Source organism: Nannospalax galili, unplaced genomic scaffold (assembly GCF_000622305.1).
Source record: "Nannospalax galili isolate Female #2095 unplaced genomic scaffold, S.galili_v1.0 scaffold440, whole genome shotgun sequence".
In the NCBI taxonomy this organism is placed as follows: Eukaryota; Metazoa; Chordata; class Mammalia; order Rodentia; family Spalacidae; genus Nannospalax; species Nannospalax galili.
Window position 1 is genome coordinate 447,518 of NW_008347189.1, and position 25,409 is coordinate 472,926.

The following is a 25,409-nucleotide window of genomic DNA, read 5'->3' on the forward strand; positions in this document are numbered from 1 at the left end:
TAGAAAGCAGAGGGCCCAATAAGGGCAGAAGCCAAGGAGTTAGTCCTGTAAAAATGTCCCATTGAGATGACTGTTGGTACTGGGAATTTTTAAGTGAAAGATTTTTTGCTACCTGTTAGAGTTGTTCTATATCATGTTCGCCCTTACCGGATTGGTTGATAAAATAACAGCATTCTTCACCCAGAAAAATACAGGTTCCCCCTTTTTCTGCAGTTAATCGGTCCAGGGCTTGCCTGTTCTGGAGTGTAACTTCAGCTAAGGAGGATAATTGTTGTTGTAGGAACTGGATTGACTGGGCTGTAGTTTCCACTGTTGAAGTGAGCTCTTGTCTGAGATCCTCTGTTTCTTGAGAAAGATGCTGGGTTGAGATCAGTGTGTGTCCCAAGCCTCTGGCCGCGAGTCCTGTGGCTGCCACTGATGCCACCAGGATAACTCCTACCAGGACTGCCAAGGTGGCTGATCTCTTTGTTCTGGTTCCTTCTGTCCCTGTGGATAAGACATCATACATCTCTCCTGGTGTGTATAGGGTTAGTTTGGGGATGAGAATGACTGGAACACAGGTGTCCTCAATCCGCCACCATGGCTGAAACCCTGGGCTCCTCCATTGTGATAATCATAGAAGCAGTGGGGGCCGAGAAGCCAGGGCATTGTCAGTCTTCAGCCACCAGGCCTAGAAGGTCATTCACTGAACCCTGTAAATGAGGCTGGGTCTGAGAGGTGAGTGGCCTTCCATGGCATTGCAAAGAAGGACAATCAACTCTCCAGTGACCTTGTTGCCCACAGGAAGGACAGTTGCAGTGCTCTGTAGATTTCTTCCTGTAGTTTGTATTGTTTTCTCATTAAATTCTTATGTAGTTATTATTTATTTGTGTAAATTTAGTCTTTTCCAACCCTCTGGTACTTTTTGATTTATAAAGAACTATTGTTAGCCTGGCATTGTGGCACACCCCTTTAATCCTAGCACTCGGGAGGCAGAGGCAGGTGGATCTCTGTGAGTTCAAGGCCAGCCTGGTTTACATAGCGAGTTCCAGGCCAGCTGGAGCTACAGGGAGACCCTGTCTCAAATATACCAAAAAAATTTATGTGTATGAATGTTTAATCTGCATGTATGTATGTGCACCTATGTGTGCAATGGCCTTGGAAACCAGAAGAGGGCATTGGATCCCCTGGAAATGGAGTTATGGATGGTTGTTAGTGGCCATGTGGGTCCTCTGCAAGAGCAACCAGTGCTCTTGACCACTAAGCCATCTCTCCAGCTCCCTTTCTTTTTTCTAGGCATGCTTCCCCTAATGCTTTGGGCTTTCCTCTTTCTCTAAAGCTCCCCTTCCTGCCCACTGGTTGGCTGCTGCCATGTGACTGACCTCCATGCTGGCTTAATTCAAATGGTATGACTTTTTCTTTTTTCTCTTCTCCGCTCTCCTCCTCCAGGTAGCTGCTGAGAGTTACAGCTTGCCTGCCCTGGAGTTTTTCTCTTAAACTTTAATAAAATTGTCTTTGAGCTTCTTGTTAGGGTAGTTCAGACTGTTTGCCGTTACGCTGGCAGAAGTTTTTCAAATCTTTTAAAATATCGAGGTCTACGGTTCCAGTGTTTGGCCAAACAGAGTTATTATCTAGTTTGTACTGAGGCCAGGAAGTGGTGCACAAGAATTTTAGGCGTTTTGATCTGATAGTGTGAGATAATCCTAGCTTTTTTAAGGATTTAAGAAGGCAGGCCAAAGGTGTGAGACCCTGAGGTTTTGAGTGTTTGGTTCCCATAGCAATGGATTAGGTGGAAAGTGAAAGAAGAGTTAAAGACCTCAGCTGGTGGGTGGGGGAACAAAGAGGAAGCTTACAGGGAAGAGAGAGAGAGAGAGAGTGTGTGTGAGAGAGAGAGAGAGGGAGAGTGGGAGAGAGAGAAAACAGGAAGAGAGAGGTTTGGCTTAGGTCACGTAAAAACGAGAACGAGAAGAATCAGGCAACAAAAGAAAAGCGTCCTTTTTTTCTATTGCTGATTCGAGTTGAAATTCCCAAACCCCAGGGCAGCGTCCTGCAATCACTGGGCGGGGGAATACGAGTTGTGCGTGTCCCCGCCAATGACCACAGTGTCCTGTAGTCAAAGGCAGGGCAAAACCTCCCACACATTGGTGTGATTTCGAGCGAGCAAAAACAAGTTAGGAGAGTCTGCAATGTGGTGTGTGACCAGCCAGTAGGAACCAAAGTATAAGGAAACAAGGTAGTGGGCCCAGAGGCTGAGATGGACCAGGAATGGAGTAGAATGGAGAGGCCTAGATGAAGCTCCGAGTAGCCAGTGAATGGAGGGAGAGGAGAGAGAGAGGGAGAGAGCAAGAGAGAGAGAGAGAGAGAGAGAGAGAGAAGATGAGATGTTATGGGAAAGCAAAAGATGGCAGGAGCTAGGAGGGGAAGGGAGCTGAGGTAGGGAAAAGGATTTGAGTGTGACGGGGAGGCAGGTCTGACTCCCAGGTGGGCATGGACAGACACAGTAACTGTGCCGGGCAGTTCAACGGTCACAGAAACCAGTACTGTCCAGTGGCCGTGAGTGAGGTCCGGGAGTGACCGAATTTGATTGGAAAGGAGATGAAGAGAGAAGTGGCGGAGAGTAGTGAAGGGGAAAGGGGAGAGAGAGAAAAAAAAAATATTTATTTGTTTGTTTGTTTGTTTACTTATTTGTTTATTTAATAATACTTTTAATTCTTTGAACGTTTCATCCATTTATACAATGTATATTGATCATATCCATCCACCATCTCTCTACAGCTCCCCCTAGTGCCTGCCATTCATCCTCGCACTCCAACTTCCTGTCCTCCTTTAAAAAGAATTGTTATTCCCACTGCAAGAAAGGCCCACACGCAGAAACCCGCGCGCTAAGGGTCATAGCCCTGAGGGATTACAGGCACAGACTCTCTCCAAGATGAACCGAAGAGATGGCACTCATGCGCCCTGGGATTCCTCCTGTACACCAGATGTCCACTCACGGGTTGTGAGCTGGGACTTTACATATGGGGGCTTTAGGGTGTGGAATCAGGGAGGGGGAAGCAGGTAGGATTAGGGTGTGGAAGTGTTTTCTTTTTCCTCTTAAGATAAGAGGAACTCTGCTTATCTTATCTTTGGAGGTCAGAGGAAAGGCAGGCTGCTTCTCAGCAGAGTTTGTTCTTCTTGACCTCAAAGGTCAAGGTGCTTATCAGCTAAGTTCCCTTTTCCAGGCTCCAAAGTCTGTAGGTCCCTGTTGGGGAGGGGGGGGGGCCTGCTATTTTGAAACCCTAACAAGGACTATTGAATCTAGCACACGGTGATTTACAATAACATTTCTTTCTTTTTAAAAATATTTTTTGTGACCATCATACATGTGTATAGTCTTTGCACAATTTCCATCCCTCCCAGTCCCCCTTCAGCTTCTTCCCTGTTCCCCCAGCTCCATTGAAATTTCTTGTCCCCTTGATTGTTGTTACATATACATGCATATATTTATATATATTTTTGGATTTCACGGTGATTTACAATAACATTTCTTTCTTTTTAAAAATATTTTTTGTGACCATCATACATGTGTATAGTCTTTGCACAATTTCCATCCCTCCCAGTCCCCCTTCAGCTTCTTCCCTGTTCCCCCAGCTCCATTGAAATTTCTTGTCCCCTTGATTGTTGTTACATATACATGCATATATTTATATATATTTTTGGATTTAGTTATTTGTATTTTATGTGTATGAGTGGTTTGCCTAAGTGTACTACAAGCATGCGATGCCTGTGAAGGCCAGAGGAGGGTGCCAGAGCCCTGGAACTGGAATTATACACAGTTGTTAGCTGCCATGTGTGTGCTGGGAACCAAACCCACGTCCTATGCAAGAGCAGCCAGTGCTGAGCCATTTCTCCAGCCCCTCACTCTTTTTTTTTTTTGCTTTGTTTTGTTTGAGACAGGGTCTTCCTGTAGCCCCAGCTGGCCTGGAACTCACTATGTAGACCAGGCTGTCCTCAAACTCACAGAGATCCGCCTGCCCCTGCCTCCTGAGTGCTGGGATGAAAGGCATGCGCCACCATGCCCAGCTCACTATTATTACATTTTTGAAAAATATCCTCAGTCCTCTTTATTACATTTTTAAAAGTGGTTAAGAATCACAAAATATTAAATGTTTTTGTTCGAAACATTTGAAATTTGAACTCTTTGAATGTGTAAATACTGATATTTAGAATGTAAACATATATGTGATGATTACTTAATGTTAATACTTTGTTTTTCCTTTCAAGTCTTGACACAACATCAAAGGTACAGTCTTTCCACAGTGGTCCATCAGACATCTCCTTACCCTTATTCTGTGAACATTCTGTTGCCTAACAGACATTTTGCTGCTGTTGCTGCAAAGTAAGTATATATTTTATTAAATTAAAATTTTGATTAAAAAATGCTTAGTTCTATAAAGACCCATAGGTATATATACAGTTGGAAAAGTTTCCCATATCTGCTGCTTTGACCTTAAAGTTTTGAAGGAAAGATAAGACTTAACATTTATTGGGCATTGATGTTCTTTAATTTAGTCCTCATAACCATCCAGTGAGGAAGCTATTGCTGTCATGTTCACTTTAAGAAAAGAAAATCAAGATACCAATAGTGTCTTAGGATCTTAGTTTTGTTTCCTGTTGCTCTGATAAAATACCTTGACCAGAGCAAAAGAGAAAAGTTTTCTTGGAACTGCAGTTCCAAGTTTCAGTCCATCACTTTGGGATGTCAAGATGGTAGGAACTTGGAGCAGCCAGTCACATCCACAGTCCAGAACAGAGAGAGAAAATGTACTGTGCTCGAAGGCCTCAGCTGGCTTTCTTTTCTTTTGTCTGGGGCTCTGCCCATTCAGGGTGGGTCTTCCCACCTCTGGTAACCCAATTAAGAAAATCCCCCACAGGAATACCCACAGGCCAACACAATCCAGACAGTTCTGATTGAGATTCTGTTCCCTGGGGATTCTAGATTACGTCAAGGTGACAATTAAAACTAACCATCACAACTAGGCGGGAGGTCTGAGAACTAGTAGGTTGTAGAATAAGCATTTGAACTCAAGGAGTTTGGTTCTGAAACAAACCTAGGTGATTTTTCCCCCCTTTTTTTGACACAGGGTCTCCCTGGAGCCCCAGCTGGCCTGGAACTCTGTAGACCAGGCTGGCCTCCATCTCACTGAGATATGCCTGCCTCTGCCTCTGCCTCTGCCTCTACCTCTGCCTCCTGAGTGCAGGGATTAAAGGTGTGTGCCTCCACACCCAGCATAAAACCTAGGCTTTTAAAATTATTCTCCCTTAGCTTTTTAAAGGAACAGAACCCATTGTTCAAATTAATGCACTTTAATTAAAGTGGAAAGAGAGAGAGAAGAGAGAAAGAAGGAAAGAAAGAGAAATTATTCTGTTTTTTTTTTTTTTCAGTTCTTCTCTAAGGTACTCTTTAACTTAGGTGTTATAGGATTGCAAATAATGAAATTATATACTGTAATTTCAGATTTTCAATAATCATTGTGTGTATATACATTTATATTTTTATGTAGACTTTGACCTGTAGAAATCTAAAGGAATGAAATTTGTCCTCCTAGCTTCTGATACCAAGAACAAAAACTTGTTTATAATGAGATTGGCATTTAGTCCTTTTCTCCATTGATGCTGCTACCATTGAACCAAATGATCATATGATAACATGTTGCTTTGCTTCTTAGGAGGGAAGGAACCAAAAGGCAGATATTATCTAGTCTCTCAAACTCCAGTCTTGTACCATCTGGTTGTAGGGCATAGTGCTAATTGTTTTATTCCCCAAATAGTAGTGATGTTAATGAAGTATAAAACCTTCCTAAGACCACCATTTTTGTAGTTTAAAGAAGTAGCTCAGAGAGTTACAATTAAATGCGAAAAGGCTGTAGAATATTAATAGAATTTTCAGAATCTTAGGTGCTGCATGCTAGATTAAGCACACTTCATATACTTGTTTATTTAATCTTCATAACAGTGCTGTGAACTACAGATACTATTAAGCTTTTTCAGCTGGAAGAATGAAAGCCCAAAGATGAGCGTATCCAGGGTTAGAAGGATGTGTTGAGGGAGAACTTCAGTTGTCTGACTTCAGAGGTGTTCCTTAACTAGGATACAATAGTGAATCACTGGCTTTGGGTAGTAAGGTCTAAAAATCAGAGTTCAAGCTACAAAAATCTTATTTTTAAATGAAATTTGATAAAACACCACCCTAAGATTATGGGATACCCAAAATGAAAACTGAAATGTGGGAAGTTTTTGGTGAATGCCGCGCCAGCACGTCAAGCTCCGAGTATTCTGGGCAGAGGGCGTCAGGATTGAACAAACTATCACACCATCATGGAGTGGGAGGAAGGACTTCGACTGCCACTTTATTGTTTGAGACAAGGGTTTAAATACTTTTCAGTAGAGGAGGTGGAGTCAGGACACATGATAATTGGGATCACCTGACTGTAAGGCTAGTTTTTGGGTCAGGTGCACCTTTTCTCAGAATCAGGAGAAAGTCCTTGTGATAAACAATTCCAGGAAATACCACAGATACCCAAGCTCTTACAAGGGGGAGGCGGAGGTCAGGACGCCATGTCCCTGCAGGTGAATTTATTAATTCCCAGTTGTTTAATATATTCTTATTTTTTATAAACTTAGAGTAGTCTCTACACTATGTATGGTAGGCCCTGTGCAAGATGTTGCTAATGTGAGGATGAGCAAGATGTGTATTTTGTTGCACTGCTTTTGAGTACTTCGTAATGAACCAACGGCAACATAAATAGTTGCTTTTTGTTTAGATGAGTTAGTTAACTCTGAATGGATATTCATGATAAAGAGTTAAAAATGTATAAAGGTTATATAGTGAAAAGTCAGTCCTCTTCTGCACCTGTCCTTTGGCCATTCAGTTGTGTTGGTCTATACGTTTATCACTATATGAGTGTCACTTGCTTTTTGTATAAGCGGTACTGCATAATTCTAACAATGTGTTATGAAAATAGGTTCATATGGAGCATGTATTTTTATTGTATAGTGTCTAACTGTATGGATGTAATATAATTTATATAACTTTACCTATTGATGCACATTTATCTTTCTAATGATTTGCTATTATAAATGATTCTGCACTGAATAATATTGAGTTATGTGTCTTGTCATATAATGAAAGTATCTGAAGTGTAAGCTCTGAGAAGTAGATGTTATATTCATAATTTTGACAGACAATACCAAACTGCCTTTATAGATAGCTTGCCAATTTGTAGTCTTACTAGCAAGTTTTATTAGAATGTGTTTTTCTTCCTATTTAGCATAGTCAATTTTAAAATCTTTTCTAGTTTGATAGGTAATAAATGGAATTATGATTTTTAACATATTTAAGAACCATTTATATGCTCTTTACAGAAAATTTTCTGGTTTTGGTTTTTGTTGTTAAGTAGGAGCTCTTAACCTATTATAAATAAGCATAGATCTGTGATATAGCTTTACTTCAATGTTAAATTGTCAGATTGGAGGAATGATCCAGGTGCTGTAGGATTATAGCTGGAGGTTCAGTTCTGCCTGAGGGAGAATAGGCCAAGAAGCATTTGAACTGGGGCTTGAAGGATAGAGAATTTTTCAGGAGAATTAGGAGAAAGGTGTATCAGTGATACCAAGGTATAAAAGTAAATGATGTGGATGCAAGTACAATCCAGTAGTTAACAGGGCTTAAATGTGGTGTCAGGGATCGAACTCAGGTTTGTCAGGCTTGGCAGCAAGCACCTTTACCCACTCAGCTATCTTATCAGTCCCTTATTTGTGTTTCTTTAGAGTATTTCAGATTTATATCTTTTGCTTATTCTTTTACTAATTTTTTTTGTCTTTTTCTTTCTGCTTTGTGCAAGTATTTATTTATTAGGAGTATTAATTATTTTGAGAACATTTAAAAATATTTTTGGATCATCCTATAGAAAATATTTTGTTATCTCCAAATTTCCTTTAGTAAAATTTTATATTTTTGACCATTTTAAAAAGCATAGCACAAGAAATAAGCCTATTTTTAAAAGCTACCAAAATTTGTAAGGTATAATTTTCCATGTCATCAACAGACATGAAAAATTATCATAAAAATGAGAATCACGTGTTTATAATTTTAGTTGCAATCTTTATTTTTAATTTTTTTAATATTTTATTCATTGTTTTAATTTTGTGTATATGAGTATATTGCCTTCATGTATGCAAGTGCACCTGTGTCGGGCAATGCCCATGGAGTTCAGAAGAGGGCTTCAGATCCCCTGGATCCCCTGGAACTGGAGTTATGGATGGTTGTTAGCTGCCTTATAGGTGCTGGAAATCGAACCTGAGTCCTCTGTAGGAGTAGCCAGTGCCCTTAATCTCTGAGCCATTGCTCCGGCCCCATGTAATCTTTATTTTTAATGTACTAAGGTAGGACTGTGAAAGTAGTTCCTAGCTAGTGCTTTTGGTCAGGATCTGAGGCTGGATAGAGGGGGCTGAGCACTTCTCTGTCATTCTGAACCTCCCACCCTGTTGGTACCTATCCTTGGTTTCCTAGCAGCAGCTCCTGTTTCAGATCCTGGTTTTTGTTTTTTTAAGTCACTGTGTCACCTGAGTCTACTTCTGTTTCTCTCTTGATAATGGGGTCTTTTTCTTCTGTTTGTATCTTCTTTTGAGACAGGGTCTCGTATAGCCCTGGAACTTACTACGTAGACCAGGCAGGCCTTGAACTCACAGCGATCTGCCTGTCTTGGCTTCCTGAGTGCTGGGCTAAGGCCTTTTTTTTTTTCGGTCTTTTTGAGATAGGGTCTCTCTGTAGCCCCAGCTGGCCTGGAACTCACTCTTTAGACCAGGCTGGCCTTGAACTCACAGAGATCTTCCTGCCTCTGCCTCCCGAGTGCTGGGATTAAAGGCGAGAGCCACCACACCCGGCTAGTAAATAGTTTTTTTTTGCTTGCAAATAGGCATGGCATGCCTCTTGATCGGCCATTGTGGCACTAATTAGCCAAGGGTTGAGTTAGGGTTTGGTTCTGTGGTTGCCATAGTTACTCCTATCTGTAGGTTACCTTGTACTCCGGGTGGGGGTTGCGTTGCTGGATTTTCTCGGTTTTCTTCTTTCTCTGTGCAGCTGCACCTCAGAAGGGAGTCGCTCTGTAGGCCCTTTCCAGGCAGAAGGCTGCTGTGGCTTTACCCAGCTCTGCTAGTGATGGTGGCAGCTCTGCTGGTGATGGTGGCAGCTCTGCTGGTGAAGGTGGCAGGAGAAATCTCTGCAGTCCAGATCTCATTTTAGCGAGGTTGAACTCAGGAGAGAATGTTCAGGAGAATTGTCCTTTCTCCTTATGGCATACAAACTTCCTGCAGGTGATGGGGGGGGGCGTGGGAGGGGAGACATTTCCTTGCCCCCTCTCCTGGCTGTATAACACTCTTGGCTCAGTACTGTTTCCTGCCCTGCCTCTAGGGGTAGAAAGTTTTGGTGATTTTTTTTTTTTTTCCCTCCACCCTTTCTGCTAGGCAGGATAGGTATTTACCTGGGCGTTTTCCTCCCCTCTGCACCCTCTAGGGAGGTTTTCTAGTCTCCAGTCTTTCCTGGGAGCACGGAGTGCAGGAGTGTGGAAAAGGGTGAACGTGTGAACAGTGCATTCCACGGGAGCATACGGTCATGCTAGCCTTTCAGCTTTTTCTTACCTGCCTGCCCTTCTCTCAAGTTCTGTCTCTTGGTTAGGCTGTGGAGGGCTGACTGCCCTTGGATTTTAGGCTACTTGGTTGCCTGCTGTCTCTGCTTTGTAATCTCAGCTCTGTGATGGGATCAAGAAAAGTTTTAATCTAGATCTTTCCAATCACTAGTGGCTTTCTAGCTTTTACATTTTAAGTGAAAGCAGAACTGAATTTAGTTTAAAAGGCAATGAATAAGTTAGTGAGTTTATCTCATATTAACTTTAGGCATTATTATTTAGTTCAACCTTGTTAAAAATTTTTTTAACAACTTGATGTTAAAAGATTCTTCAATTTTGAAATACTTGGATTAGTCTCTTGGGGGTCACAGATTTCCAGTTGTCTTGATGTGAACTTTATTACAGCACTATTTTTTCTTGTCTTGTTTTACTGGGTCTGACCATACAATTATTTTTCTTTCATGTTTTTGGAGTTAGAGGACAGATGAGACAGGGTGAAAGTTACTAGCTGAGTGCAGGCTCTTGTTACTTGTTTAATCTGTGGGTTTAGTTGCCCAGGTAACTTCAGCTAAATTCTCTTCTCTTTGATTTGGGCTGCCAGGTGTTTCTCCTCCGCTTTCACGGAAGCCTTTCTAGCATGATTTATTCTGTTCTGCAGATCACCATCCTTAAGCTCTTCCAATAGGGCCTTACCTAATTCTTAATGTGATTCTTCTGAATAAAGATAGCTTTTGGAGGACTGGAGAAACAAAGCAATAAGTTTGTGAGATTAGTAGTTAAGTGTATTACTGAAGGAATTTGTTCAATTTCAGGCTTTTAATTTTTTTGAATAATGCATTCTCCTTCTACCCTCTTTTTATTGTGGTGAGGATGAACCCAAGGCCTTGGGTATGGTAAGCAAGTGCTTTACCACTGAGCTCTACCCCAGACCAAGTGAGATGGGAACATATTGTGTGGCTTAGGCTCCACTGGAACTGGCTGTGTAGCTCAGGTTGGCCTTCAACCCAAGATCTCCCCTAGTCTACCTCCCAAGTGCTAGAATTATAGGTCTACACCACAGTGCCCAGTTTGCTGAGAGTCTCATTTGTTCTAGGTTATAATGATGTATACTATACTTTTGTTTCTAAATCACTGCTCATTTGAAACCTAAAAATTGTTCATTGAACAACTCAAATATTTTTTAACATTTGAAATAAGGTCCAAAGTATAAATAAAGAAATTGCTTTAATAACCACTGTAATCTCATTTATAGGACTTTTTGGGCTTCACGAATATTTATAATTTAAAAAGTCATTTCAGCCTTCAGAGATTTCATATTAATTGCATATTAAATGATTGAAAATTTAGTAGTGAAATAATCATTTATGTAAAATAAGTTTGAAGGCTAGGACCTTTTGTTTATTTTATAAAGAAGACTATTCCTAAAACAGGCTCTCTAGTCTGCTGTTGGCTTTGCTGCTCTGTTAGTGAATACAAGATAAAAATGTGGTTTCTCCAGTTCGAGAGCTCCAGAGTTTAGTAGAGTATTTCCAGGACAGCTTTGAGACATGTTACAGCCTTCTACTTGGGCACTTGCTTAAACTTGCTGTCGTCAGTCCAGAAGGATGCTTGCACCGCACTAAAGTGAGGTGGTCCTTCTTTGCTAGTGCCCAATTGCTCATTAGCTGGGAGGAAACTATTGTAAATAGTGACAATTAGATTCTGCTAAAAAGAAGAATGAAATGGTGTGCTTGGTTTCGAGTTTTAAAATAATTGTGTTACGGTTATTTCTTTCACCTTAGTTTTATGGGACACCACACCTGTTTTCTGTTACTTCATAACAAATTACCCCAAACTTTGAGGCTTAAAACAGCACAATTTTCTGTTCTGTAGTTTTGTAGGTCAAAGTCTGACATGATTCCCATTGAACTGAAATCAGGATGTTGGTAGTTATTTTCTGGAGACTGAAGAGACTCCATTTCCTAGTCATTCCCAGTTTTGGAACACTGTCTGCTCCCATTTCTTGACCTGTATTCCTCCATCTTCAAAGCAGTGGCAGGTCGAGTCCCATTCATGCTTGAGCTTCTGCTGTTGTCTTCCCAGCTCCATCTGACCCAGCAAGGAGTGGAAAAATTCTCATTTTTTAAGGGTTCATATAATTGGGCTCTGTTGACACATAAGCATAACTCTCACCTCAAAGGGGATAAGAGATAGTTTATTCTGGAACCAAATATGAGTGACCATGGCCCAGGAACACAGATTCAGGTTACCCCAAATTCCATGTTCCAGCATGGTAACAGTTGCCTTACATTTTTATAGTAACAGAATAAAGAAAAGTCGTAAATCAAGACACTTTTCAAACACATTGATGGATACATTCAGTAGGTGCTATCACAGCAAAGCAGGAGGGTACTTACTATAGGTCTCAGATGTTATTGGATGACATTCTTAGCTTTTGGATTGGTGAGACCTGGTGGTCTGCTAAGTTAATACATTCTACTGTTAGTCACGGGATGTTAGATCAGAAACAGACTTGGGCAAGGAGTGGCTGTTTAGGGGGCTAAAGATGGCCCGAGATAAATGGTAATTAGGCTCTCGACCTACAACATTCCAAACTCTCCACAATCTCCTAAGTGATAGCAAAAATCAGTTGGTGAGCCTTGCAGGAAGTTCAGTCCGTGGTGTAGGAGTTCTTTTGGGAACTTTCTTTCATAGGCTCACATGGCTCATCTAGGGTAATCTCTCCATTTCAAGGTCTCTAACCTTAGTCATATTTGCAAAATCATTTTTGCCACCCATCATGACATGTATGGATCTGGTGGTGGGGGTGGCTTTTGATTCTGGGAGGAGCAGCTTCTGGACTGAATAGAAAGCAGAGGGAAAACAAGAAGCTGGACTGCGCTACAAACTCAAGACCTGCCCCCCAGCAGCTAAGCCCCACCTCTCAGAGTTCTCCAGTGTTCCCAAACAGGGCCACTAGCTGGGGACCAAGTGTTCAAACACGTGAGCCTGTGGGGGACATTTTTCATTCAAAACATGACAGCGAGCATTATTCTACCTACCACAGAACCCAGATATCTTTCTAGAATATAGTTTTACTAATTTAAAACTTCCATGGTTTAAATTAATCCTGAAAAATCGTATTACTTCTGGTTCTGTTTTTTGTAGCTTTAAACCCTACCTGCAATTAACTGTTAGACATAATTTCTTAGGTATTTTGTAAGTACATATTAACTTTTGCCATGTAACAAACTTCCCCACAATTATCATTGCTTAACATACCTGAGGGTGAGCTGACCTAGGATGGGTTCAGGTGAGGTTCAGGTGAGTGTCTGATGACTTTCTGGACTTGCTATGCAGCTGAATTTGCTGGTTAGCTTGAGAGTTGCCTAATCTATCCCAGGGCTCTTTGGGGCAGCTGTGGCCCTTGTGTCTTTCATGCTTCTAACCCAGAGTTAGTCTAGACATGTACTTCTGAAAACAGAAATATAAGCATTAACATAGAAACAAAGCTTCTCCTGATTTAAAGTTTGAGCAGGGAAACTGTCACTTCTTTATTCTATCAGCTGATCACTAGATCAGATGACTGGGAAATGCATTCTCTTCTTTGGGTGGAGGCACTGCAAAGCTACTAAGCAAAGGGACTTGAATAGAGAGAGAGCAAAGGGATAAAGAACACTTACATTATTGGGAACTGATCTCAGCTCTGTGACTACCTCCTTCACCAGAGAATTGTTTTGCTTTTATTTCTGGTCTTAGTTAATGATAGACTTTAATACCCTAGTCCCCCAGGTCCAAACCCCAAGAAGTGTTTTAGGCTGTTCTTTCTTCTTTCTATCTTCTGTATTCCCTTGTAAACCCTTTTCCTATGGTCTTTTTCCAGCCCTATCATCAATACTGTCTGGCCTTGACCTCTTTAAGAAGAAATGCTGGGAACCCTCTGTCTCCCCTGGGACACTCTATAGCTTGATCTTCACGTGCCACTTTTGATCACTGGTTTCTCTCTCCTTAAAAACAGGCCTGTCGTGAGCTGGTTTCCAGCTCTACCATCCAGCTTCCTGCCTTCTGTTTTACCCTTTGAGTTAACGAATCAGCAAAGTGTGGCCAGTAGAACAAATGTGGTTTACCACTTATTTTTGTACAGTTGATTTAACTAGAAATGATTTTTTCCTACATATTTTAATTTGTGTGCATGTATAAGCCATCGATCACTGTCAGATGTCATTCCTTAGGAGCCATCCATCTTATTTTTGAGACAGGATGTCTCATCAGGGCCTGATTAGGCTAGGCAGGCTGGCCAGCGAGCTCCAGAGATCCTCCTGTCTCTGATTCCTCAGTGCTGGGATTACCAGAGCACCACACCACACCAGGCTTTTATGTGTGTTCTTGAGCTTGAACTTGGGTCCTCATGTGTGTGTGGCAAGTACCTTACTGATTGTCTCCCCAGCCCGATTTTGTATGTTTTAATGATTAGAAAATAATATTTTGTGACACGTGTGAATTACACAATTCTCCAATGTCTATAAGTTTTATTGAAACAGCTGTGCCCATTCATTTACATATCTCCTACAGCTGCTCTTGCACTAGAGTAGCAGAGTTGAGTCATTACAGTGGAGACCACATGACTCACAAAGCTAAACCATTTACTGTCTGATGTGTTATGAATAGCTTGCCAGCTGTTGCAGTCACCGAACTTATAACGGCTCTCCTTGCATAACATTTTGGTTTGTGGCTCAGTACTTTTTACTATGTTGTTTCTTTGTCTGCCAGTTTTTCTAAAAGAATAGCTTTATTAAGATAAAATTCATATGCAGCACAATTCACCCACTTAAAGTGTCTAGCTCAATGGTTTTTGTTACTTCTAGAGCTGTGCAAATATCACCTCAGTATTTTATTTAGAATGTTTTCATTACCCTTCCAAAATATCTTGCCTTTTTAAATATTTTATTTATTATTTTATGTGTGTGTTTTACATGCATGTGTGTAAGTGCACCAGTGTCATGCAATGCCCACAGAGGTCAGAAGAGGGTGTCAGATCCCCTGGAACTGGAGTTAGGACAGTTGTTAGCTGCCATGTGGGTGCTGGGAATTGAATATGCATCCTTTACAAGAGCAGCCAGTGCTCTTAACTGCTAAGCCATCTCTCCAGCCCCTCAAATATCTTGAGTCACTCTCTATTCCCCCAACTTTTTCTATCCCTAACAACCACAAAGTCTTTTAATTTCTAAATTTGCTCACTTTTGATATTTTGTGTAAATAGAATAGTATGTTTTCTCTCACTATATTGTGAGGTGCCGCCACACTTTTTATGCATATGTATAATGTTTTTATGGTTAATGTTACTGTATATTGTAGCTTGTATCATGTACATGGTTCTTTTTGTTGCTGATTGGTATTCACTTCAAAGCATAGGCAAGGACTTTCTGGAAAGGATTCAAGATCAGAAGAGATAACCCCAAGAGTTAGCAGATGGAATTACATAAAATTAAAAAGCTATACAGTGAAGGAAACAGTCACCAGAGTGAAGAGATGGCCTATAAAATGGGACAAAAATCTTTTCTCTCAGATCCATTTTTAGAACATATAAAGAACTTCAGGGGCTGGAGAGATGGCTCAGCGGTTAAGAGTGCTGACTGCTCTTGCAGAGGACCTGGGTTCGATTCCCAGCACCCATGTGGCGGCTACAAACCGTTCCAGGGGAATCCAAAGCCTTCTTCTGACCTCCGTGGCATTGCACAACATGGGTGCACTCACATACATGCAGGCAATACACTCATACACATAAAAAAAAATTAAAAAAATCTTCAAAAATTAAAAACCCCAGATATCATCCAGTCAATATATGGGCTAGGGAATTGAGCAGACAGCTATCAAAAGATCCATTTTTAGAATATATAAAGAACTTCAGGGGCTGGAGAGATGGCTCAGCGGTTAAGAGCACTCGCTGTTCCTGCAGAGGACGCGGATTCAATTCCCAGCACCCACATGCCAGCTAACAACCATTCTAACTCCAGTTCTAGAAATCTGATGCCCTCTCTGACCTCCACAAGCATTCAGTGACAGGGGTGCACTTACACACATGCAGGCAATACACTCATACACATAAAATAAAAATAAGTAAAATATTTTAAAAAAAGAAGACATGCAGATAACCAACAAATATTTGAAAAAGTGTTCAACCTTCTTATCAGGGAAGTACAAATTAGTGCTACTTTGAGGGCCAGTAGGATGACTGAGGGGGCAAAGATGACTGCCACCAAGCCTGACAACCTGCATTTGATCTCTGGAGTCTGTGTGGTAAAAGGAGAAAACTGATTCCCAAAAGTTGTCCTCTGACTTCCACATGTGCACCATGGCTCACTCACATCCACACATATACACATGCATGCAAAGTAAATTAAAATGAAATAAAAAAATTTAAAGCAGCTTTGAGTTCCATCTCACTCCAGTCAGAATGGCTATCATCAAGAAAATAAGTAACAGAAAATTCTAGAAGGTTGTGGGGAAAGAGAAACTAATGTAGCCAATATGGAAGTCAGTGTGTTAGGTTCCTCAAAGCACTGAAAATTAAACTATCATATGAGCCAGCTATACCACTTCTGAATATATAGGCAAAGGACTCAAGTCAGCATATCACAGAGATACTTGCATACCATGGTGTTTATTGTCACACTAGCTAAGGTGTGGCACCAATCTACAGGTCCATCAGCAGATGAATGAATAAAAAGAGTACACACAATAGAATTTTTTGTCATAAAGGAAAATGAAATAATGACATTTTCAGGAAAATGTATGAAACTGGAGATCATTGTGTGTATTACTTTTCTGTTGCTGTTATAGAAACACTGACCAAAGCAACTTATAAAAGGAAGAGTTTATTTGAGCTTACGGGTGCCCGGAATTACAGTCTGTCACAGCAGGGAGGCATGGTGGCTGAAGTGGCTGGAGCAGAAGTGGAAGCTAGGCTCTACATCTTCCGGCAGGCACAGGGAGCAAGAAAGCGACTAGGGATTTGGCAAGGCTTAAGAACTCTCTAAGACCACCCCTAGTGACATGCTTCCTCCAGCATAGGCACACCTTCTAAGACCTTCCCAAATGATGCCACCAACTGGGGACAAAATGTCCAAATATTTGGAGCATATGGGAGACATTTTCATTCAAACCACCACATTGTGTTAAAGAGAGGATGATGGAACATGTGATCTGAAAGGAGAAGGGAGGACTGTTTACACAAAGGAAGGGGAACCAGCAAAGTGGGAGGGAGCTGAGGGAGAGCAATGCAGGAAAGTGAGGAGTAAGAACAAAGTTGATGATGTAAATGGATGAAAATGGCATTGAAACCCATCACTATGCTAACTAAACATGAATATCATATTGTAATATCACATTTTAGGTTTCTATTCATCAGCTTTGAGCATTTGAATTATTTCTATCTTTTGGCTATTATATATAATGCTGCTTGTGGACAAGTTCTTATATGGATATAATTCTTAATTCTTTGGGATGTATCAAGACTTTCTATCCTTCAGTAATTTACCATGGGTTCAAGTTTTTACAACTCTACCCTAACTTCCTGGACTGAAATAAGGGTCTTCTTAAGATCCTGATAACTCTCCTATAATACTTACTGTATTGAACTATCTCTTCATTTATGCTTCCTCTTCTCCTTTCTAAGTTTTTGGAGAATAGAATCACTACCTTATTCAGTAGTACTGACTGTAAACAGTACAAGTGTTCATCAATATTTGTTAAATTAGAGGAACTGTGAAGCAGTGTGTGTGTCTTAGTTTGTTTCTCTGTTGCTGTGACAAAATACTCTGACCAGTACCAACTTGGGGAGGAAAGGGTTTATTTTATCTTACATTTCCTGGAACCCAAGGTAGGAACTCAGGGCAGGAACCTGGAGGCAGGAGCTGGAGCACAGGCCATGGAGGAACACTGCTTACTGGCTTGCTCCCTGGTCCCTGCTCAGCCTGCTTTCTTATGCAACACAGGCCCACCTGCCCAGGGGTGGCACCACCCACAGTGGGCTGGGCCCTCCCACATCACTCATCAAGAAGATGCCCCTCAGACATGGCCACAGGCCAGTCCAATAGAAGCAATTCTCCAACTGAGGCTCCTTCAACCCAGGTGTGTTAAGTTGACACTAAAGCTATCCAGCACACTGTGCTTTTGAATTAAACTGTATTTCATTATTCTTCTGTCTTACATAAATTGACCTTTTAAAAAAGGTATTCTAGAATATATCCTGGTATAACTGACATCAATATATCTTGTTTTAAGGTCTGCAAAAAAAATTAAAAAAGATGCCAAAGAAAAGACATCAGATGAAAAACCAGATGAGATAGAAAAATTAAAGTCATACACCTACATGGAAAATGAGCCTGAGGATGATGTCTATTTAAAGCGCTTGTACCCCAGGCGGATCTATGATGTGGAGAAAGCTATTCACTTACTTAAGAAATTTCAAGTTCTGGACTTCACTAATCCAAAGCAAGGTGTTTATCTTGATTTAACACTGGATATGGCATTGGAGAAAAAGGTATGTAGACTCGGGCTTGTGAAGTGGCTACATGAATTGATGTTTTTAATTTTTAAAATTCTGGGTTGGAAGGACTAGTAGAATACATGTGGTCTGAAGAGTCGGCATGGCTCCCGACACTGAAGGTGGAAGGGGGATACCCGGGGTGGAAAGGGTTAAGCGGGAATGGGGGCAGGGAGAGGGGAGAGTTGGTTAGGCCAGAGGAGCAACCAAAACTAAGGCTGTGTGAAAGGAGGCCTGCTATTTTGTAAGCTAACAAAAAAAAAAAAAAAAAAAAAAATTTAAAGAATTTCTCTTCAGTAATAATTTTGAGAAAATCTGATAGTCTTTCCTAACAAGTACAAAATATATTGAAAGCCTCTAGAGAGTTGGCCTTCTCTCCTTTGCTCTGTAAATCTCAGCATGTCCACCTTTATTAGAAAGATGGATAAAATGTTTAGTTCATAGGGATCTATTGAGGATTAAATGTGGTAACACATGGAAAAGGCTTAGAAAGTGCTGAACACTTACCATATTTACCTGAAGAGTCACTAGTATGAATTTCAATAAAAATGTGCCAAAATTGAGGTAGCAGTATAACTTTGAAAAATGACTTCATTACCTGGGTGTCATTTTTCTCTTTGTGAGAGCTTTGGATGAACTCTAGTGTATTCCTTAAAGTCCTAGGTTGACACCAAGCTAGCACAGGTGAAGGTCTTCAGCGCCTTTTTACTTCAGAGTGACATTTAATATCTTTTTTTGAGGTTGTCTTTCGGGGTCAAACTAGAAGATACATGTACTTGAATGCATTCTAGCAACCTCACTACCACCAGTAAAGGACCTAGGAACAGGCAGCCCAGCACAATGCTAAAGAACATGGGCTAACGTCAGGTTACAGACTAGACCAGTATCCTGCCCTCACCTTTTCACTTTGGGCTTCTATCCTTGGATTCCTTGCTTTATCTCTTTAAATCTCAGCATGTTCACCTTTGCTTTTATTTATTTTTATGTTTTTATATTTGGTTGAATTTTTAATGTTCACCTTTATTATAAAGATAGATAAGTGTTTAGTTCATATGATTCTATTAAGAATTAAAAATGATAATGCATGTGAAAGGTGTTTGCTTAATAATAACAATCAACATTTACCAAAAACTTTGTGCAGGTCAGCTACTATTCTAAGTAGTATTTTACATTCACTTTCTTATCTAATTCTGTAATTTCAGACAGTTGAGGCACAAAATGTGAAGTATTTTACTTAAGGCATAGAAAGAATTTGAACCAAAGCTTGGGCTATTTGTTTTTTTAGAAAAATTATGCGTATGCGTGTTTGCCTGCATCTATATTTTTACACCATGTATGTGCCTGGTGCCCATGGAGGCCAGAAGAGAGCATTGGATCCCCTGGAACTGGAGCTACATAGGTAGTGAGCTGCAGTGTGGGTGCTGGGAACCCAACTCAGGTCCTCTGCACGAGCAGCAAGTGCTCTTAACCTCTGAGCTATCTCTCCAGTCCTCTTGGGCCATTTTTTAGATGTCATTTATGAGAAACAACTTAGACCATGTTATAATTTCTATTTTATACTTTAGTTTGTGTTAATTCATTTATTTTTATAATATCCAGGATGAGCCTTTTTATCTATCAATCATTAATGAAATTCATAACAGCATCTTATAGGACCCCAAGCACAATTTTGTATATGGAAGCCACTTATAAACTAATGGTACTGAAAAAGATGCTGTCCTTGTTGTAAGTTTGCTTTTTGGTGTGTGTGTGTGTTTGTGTGTCCCCAAGGGCCTTGAGCATTTTAAGCAAGCAGTCTACCACCTTGTTATATCCCAGCTTCTTGTGGCTGTTAATGTTTCTCATCAAATATTTGCATAGCAAGGTGGTGTTTCCCAGGGGATGCCACTATGATAGTTGTTTACCTTTGGAAATTTTACTGAAATAGGTTGTGACATGTTAATAGCAAAAGAATGCCAATCAATGAAACGCAAATTGGATGCAAATATAAAATATACTTAAGAATTCATATTTTCTGGCCTGAAAAATCCCCAGAGACTATCTTTACTTGAGATAAGTTTTTCTAAAAATGCAACCTTTCAATGAGTTTTATCAGAGGAACAATCCCTTTTCTCTTCTGCCAAATCTACAGAGGGCTTAGAACCTGTTTTCATATGAAATCTTCCTAAGAGATCTGAGCCTCAGATCTGCATAGGTCCTAGATCAAAATGACTAAGCACGTTAATTCTGAGGTCTTGTGAAATTTGTATCGGTGTTATGCAGCCTCAATTGCATGCCATTGTGTATTTTGGATTTTCCAGTCTACTTTCCAAATATATCTGAAAGGGATGGTGGTCCAGGTTATACTAAAATAGACCCACTGAGAAGAGACTTTCAGGCTTGGCATTCTGCCATAGTTCTAGGGTTTATATTCATAATTATCTGGAGCTATGATGCACATGAACTGGGTACTGTCTACTGTTCAGTATGTACATTCGTCATCTTTTTTGGGCCAGAAAATTACATTAAAATATTAATTCAAGGTAGCAAACATCTGTTGGTTCTCAGGAAATGGAAAATGTTATACTAGGTATTGGTGAGATACAGATAGGAATATGTATCTTTCAACGTTTGAGACATTATAAGAAATGAGGTGGATAAAATCCATGTGCCTTGAGGTGTAAGGCTAGAAAGAGATTTTAATTTTTATTTTGGTTTCATAAAAAAGAAATATAATCTCTTGAGCTTTAAATTGTAATCAAGGAATACTTGGGGAATAAATGGGAGGACATTTATGATAGAATGAAAGAACTAAAGATAAGAGCCGGGTGGTGTTGCACATGAGGCTGTATTCCCAGGACTCAGGAAGCTTAGGCAGAGAGTTTTGAGGCCAGCCTGGTCTACATAGAAAGACCCTACCTCACCAAACAAACAAGAGCAAGCCCCAAGAGCGAAACATGTTAATTGTAGCTTTTATAGACTCTAGGAGATATTAGGAAAGATGACCTTTTCATGATTATTTTTCTTCCCTATTCTATGTTTAGAAAAAAGTGGAGCTGTTTGCCAGTGTTATTAGTTTTCCATATCCTTTTACTTCAGAAGTCAACAGAGTTGCCGTATTTACCAGGGTAAGTAAGAATAGAATAACTGAACAGAATTAGAGAACATTTTAATAACATCGGTCATTTAGAGTTCAAAGTAGATGACTTAATTGAAAGCTGAACTATAGCATTACTTTCATTATCTACCCCATCACATTAATGTTTTGCATAAAAAAATGAAGAGAAGTGTGGACTTTATCCTATGAATCCCCTGCCTAGTACTCAAAGCATCATTAGGATTATTTTACAAAATAATGAGCCAGCTTATTGTTGTGGGGGCTCAGAAACCATGACTTACACAGGTATCTCTTCAGGAAAGCCAGCAAAATGAGGCAAATGTGGTCATCAGCTCTTTGTCAGTCTTTCTGTGTTATTAGCATTTGCCTATAATGTACTAATGAGTTGTTTTGTTTTTTCCTACTTCACCATTTAAATCTCATACTTTTGCATTTTTAGTCTTCTCTGCTTCACTTTCAAGGAGGAAGCTACTTTCTTTCCAGAAAAGTGGGGAATATAGTTATCAGAATGCCACAACACTGCAGGAGGGAAACATTTTCACAATGATAGAAAATGGGATATATGGGAAGAAAACCACTAATCTTTGTGTTTTAATTTTAAAATTTTCAGTCGTTGCTGAATTTTAGTTGTTTGATTTCTTAAATTTTTTCCTCATATTATTTTTATAAAATATAAGTTAACAAAACTGTATTTTAAGCTTTTAGTTTTAGAAGATAATAAATGGTGCTATAACTGGGCCTGTGACTTGGCAGGTTCTTAAACACCATTGTGGGCATGCCCTCTGTCAAACACTCCAGTGACCTATAAGCTAAAGTTTTTTTCTGAATGTAATCTGTCTGAAGCATATAATTGAAAACTGATGCATATTTAATTAAAAAAGAATAATGAATTTGTTTAAATTGATTAATATTGAAACTATTGTGCTTTGGTAGAACACATCAGATATTAAAATAGCAGAAGAAAATGGAGCTGCATTTGCAGGAGGAACTGATCTGATTCAGAAGGTACTGCACTTTCGTGTTCAGTAGTTACAAATCGTCTGCCATCTTTGCTATCCATCAGTTTACAACATTTACTCGTGATAACTAGGCTTGTCTCTTTGCTAAGGCTTTAGAAGAAGAGGAAAGTTTTTCTTACTTTCTTCAGTCTCAAATCTAAGAAAAAGCCATCTGAACAGTTTGATTGTTGATTTTTTAATTTATTCATTTGTTTATTGCTTTCTTTTGTCTAGAAGAGGTTTGTGCATAAAATATAAAGGGCAGTGCTACTCAGATTTTAAATGGGAAATTTAAAATGAAATCCAAAAGTTGGTATGCACATACATCTCATTTATCTTTTAAAGACCAACTGTATTTTGCTTTCTGGAAGTCAAAGTATGATTCACTGGGTAGATCACAAAGTATGGTATCTGTCTCCATAGTATGATGTTGCCACTGAACTTTTACTCCCTGGTCAGTTCAGAGTGTCAGAGGCTCAGCTTGGGGGCTGATAAATTAGCCCACCTTCAGAAATAACAAGAGCCTATGAAACCTTTTTTAAGGGGATAGCATTTTTTTAAGATGTGGGAGAAGACACATAATTATATCTAAAAATTGCAAAAGATTTTCCTTAACAGTCTCTAAAAGTGTTTTTTGGGCATGGGGTTGCCGGAGGGAGACAGAGCCCCACTTTGTAGCCTTGGCTGGTCTGGAACTCACAGAGATCTAAGTGGTGTGCCACTACACTGGGTGAAAAGTTCCTCTTCTGAATATAGTTAGTTACAGTAGGGGGGTGGGCTGTGAGAGAATAGTAAAAACTGACTTGGAAATTTGTCCTTTGATACATGCCCATCTTTGTGTTTGGGGAACCTTTAACTAGGCTTATCTTTTGGGATATACTTTAGCAGTGCTAAAGTTTTCTAGTTCAGTAGAGCTCTAAATTTGCTGGTGACTTTAGATTTTTGAATAAAATTTCCAAAATGAGCTTTGGGATCAGAACGAGAAAATAGGAATAAATCATACTTTGACACGGGTTCTTGGCCAACACTAGTGTCCTAGTCTTTCTGGCACATCATTTTAATCTTTTTTTTTTTAAATATATATTTGAATGACATATTTTGGTAAGATTTCATGTAATCATTCGGTTAGTCAATCACTCACTCATTCACTCACTCAGTCAAATCAATCATTGGTAAAATATTTGTGCCTTGGTAGTATTTTTCTTCTAAAAAGTTATTTCACTGAATATTAATCCATTTACTCTGAGAGTGGATATTGAGTGTGGATGATAAATGTAAGTGGCCTTGTCTTTGCTTGTCCCCTTTTGTTTTTATTACTGATGACAAGGAGAATTTTGTTTTAGTTATTTGTGAAAATGATGATTGTGCTGGATAGCTTTAATGTCAACTTGACACACCTGGGTTGAGGGAGCCTCAATTGGGGAACTGCCTCCATTGGACTGGCCTGTGGCCATGTCTGAGGGGCATCTTCTTGATGAGTGATGTGGGAGGGCCCAGCCCACTGTGGGTGGTGCCACCCCTGGGCAGGTGGGCCTGTGTTGTATAAAAAAGCATGCTGAACAGGGACCAGGGGAGCAAGCCAGTAAGCAGCATTCCTCCATGGCCTGTGCTCCAGCTCCTGCCTCCAGGTTCCTGCCCTGAGTTCCTACCTTGGGCTCCCTGATGAACTGTGACCTAGGAGTTGTGAGCTGAATAAATTCTTTCCTCCCCAAGTTGGTATTGGTCAGAGTGTTTTGTCACAGCATTAGAGAAACAAACTAAGACAGTGATCCATCCAGTTCTTCTGATATACTAAATTTAGAAAGTTAGTGGTTGCTAGTGAGGTTCGCAACCAGTAGTTATTAATTTTGCAGGTGATCTACTGCAAAGTTTCACCTTCTTTCTTCAGTTTTAGTGTACATAAATTCAGCCTTAGGAGACTTACATGAGTTGTGTTTATGTTAGTTCTGCCTAGCTTATAGTAACAACCCTTTGCATAGCATAATCTTGTGGAAGTAATTATTAAACTATTAAATTGTGTAAAAAGTAGATGGGGCTATTTTTAAAATTAAAGAATGTTTTGCTTCTAATGTTTTTCATAATTGGTAAATGAATTCATATGATTCTGTGTTTGAAGTAAAAGTATGCATAATATTTTTTGAGTCATAATGGAAATTACTTATTTTCAAAAAGATGAACATTTTCATATAATCCGGTTATTTTTCTCTGATTTTCAGATTTTGAATGATGAAATTGTTGTAGACTTTTATGTAGCTGTTCCAGAAATGATGCCTGAACTTAATCCATTAAAGAAGAAACTGAAAAAGAGATTTCCCAAGTCTACTAGAAGTAAGGGAGAATTCTTTTTATTAATTCATTAAGAAACCAAAGTTTCTAGTAAGTTATAGAGCAAATATTATGTCTAATATTTGAGATTGCTGTTGTGAGAATATGTATGTAGCTTTTATGCTTTTCTCTTTGGGTAGTATTGTATTATAGTATAATGTGAGTGCCTATTAGAATACTTTTTTAAAAAAAAAAAAAAGGGCATAGCGTAACTCTAATTAATGGAACATACTACCTACCAAGTACGTTGTTATCATACTACTTTGTTGACTTCTTCTTTATCAATATATATTCATTTAAGCAACCAACAAGTATATAAATGCATATGCTTAGTGCATGTCTCTAAAAGTATTTTCTCTTAGAATTCTTCTTCATGAAGTTCCTAATTAAGAAATATAGTAAAAGAGGTAATGTTGCTACATAAAGCACCATAAGTGTTATAAAATTTCAAGTATTAGTTGACAAATTCATAAGGTGCTATTTTTTTCATTGTGGGGGGTATTTGCATATAGGTGAGGAACAAGAAAGGCATCATGAATTAGGTGACATTTAAGCTGTTCCCAGAATATGTGGATGACTGAGAAATAACATTTTAGGTAGAAAAATATATATGAATCATAGACACTAAAGTAAGTTAGAGAGTATAGACTGACTCCAAGAAGTGCCAATTAGGTCTCTGGCTATAGGGAATTGGACTTCTACATTGATGTGGAAGGGAACAATAGGACAAGATATGGGAGGTGGACTGATGTTGTTTTGAGAAGGGCTTTGAGTGGGGAGCAGATGATCATGGACTTTTATTCTGTATTCAGCAGGAATCA

General features: G+C 39.6%; 1 protein-coding gene across 1 annotated transcript in view; it reads left to right on the top strand.

Moving 5' to 3' along the window:
• Window positions 1–25,409, top strand: part of Mrpl1 (mitochondrial ribosomal protein L1) — an 82,620-nt gene that overhangs the window by 9,153 nt on the left and 48,058 nt on the right. Inside the window, exons 2-6 of the mRNA XM_008843690.3 lie at window positions 4,243–4,357; window positions 17,907–18,165; window positions 21,192–21,275; window positions 22,199–22,270; window positions 24,480–24,591. Coding sequence (XP_008841912.1) covers window positions 4,243–4,357; window positions 17,907–18,165; window positions 21,192–21,275; window positions 22,199–22,270; window positions 24,480–24,591 — 642 coding nt within the window. The remainder of the gene's footprint in view (window positions 1–4,242; window positions 4,358–17,906; window positions 18,166–21,191; window positions 21,276–22,198; window positions 22,271–24,479; window positions 24,592–25,409) is intronic.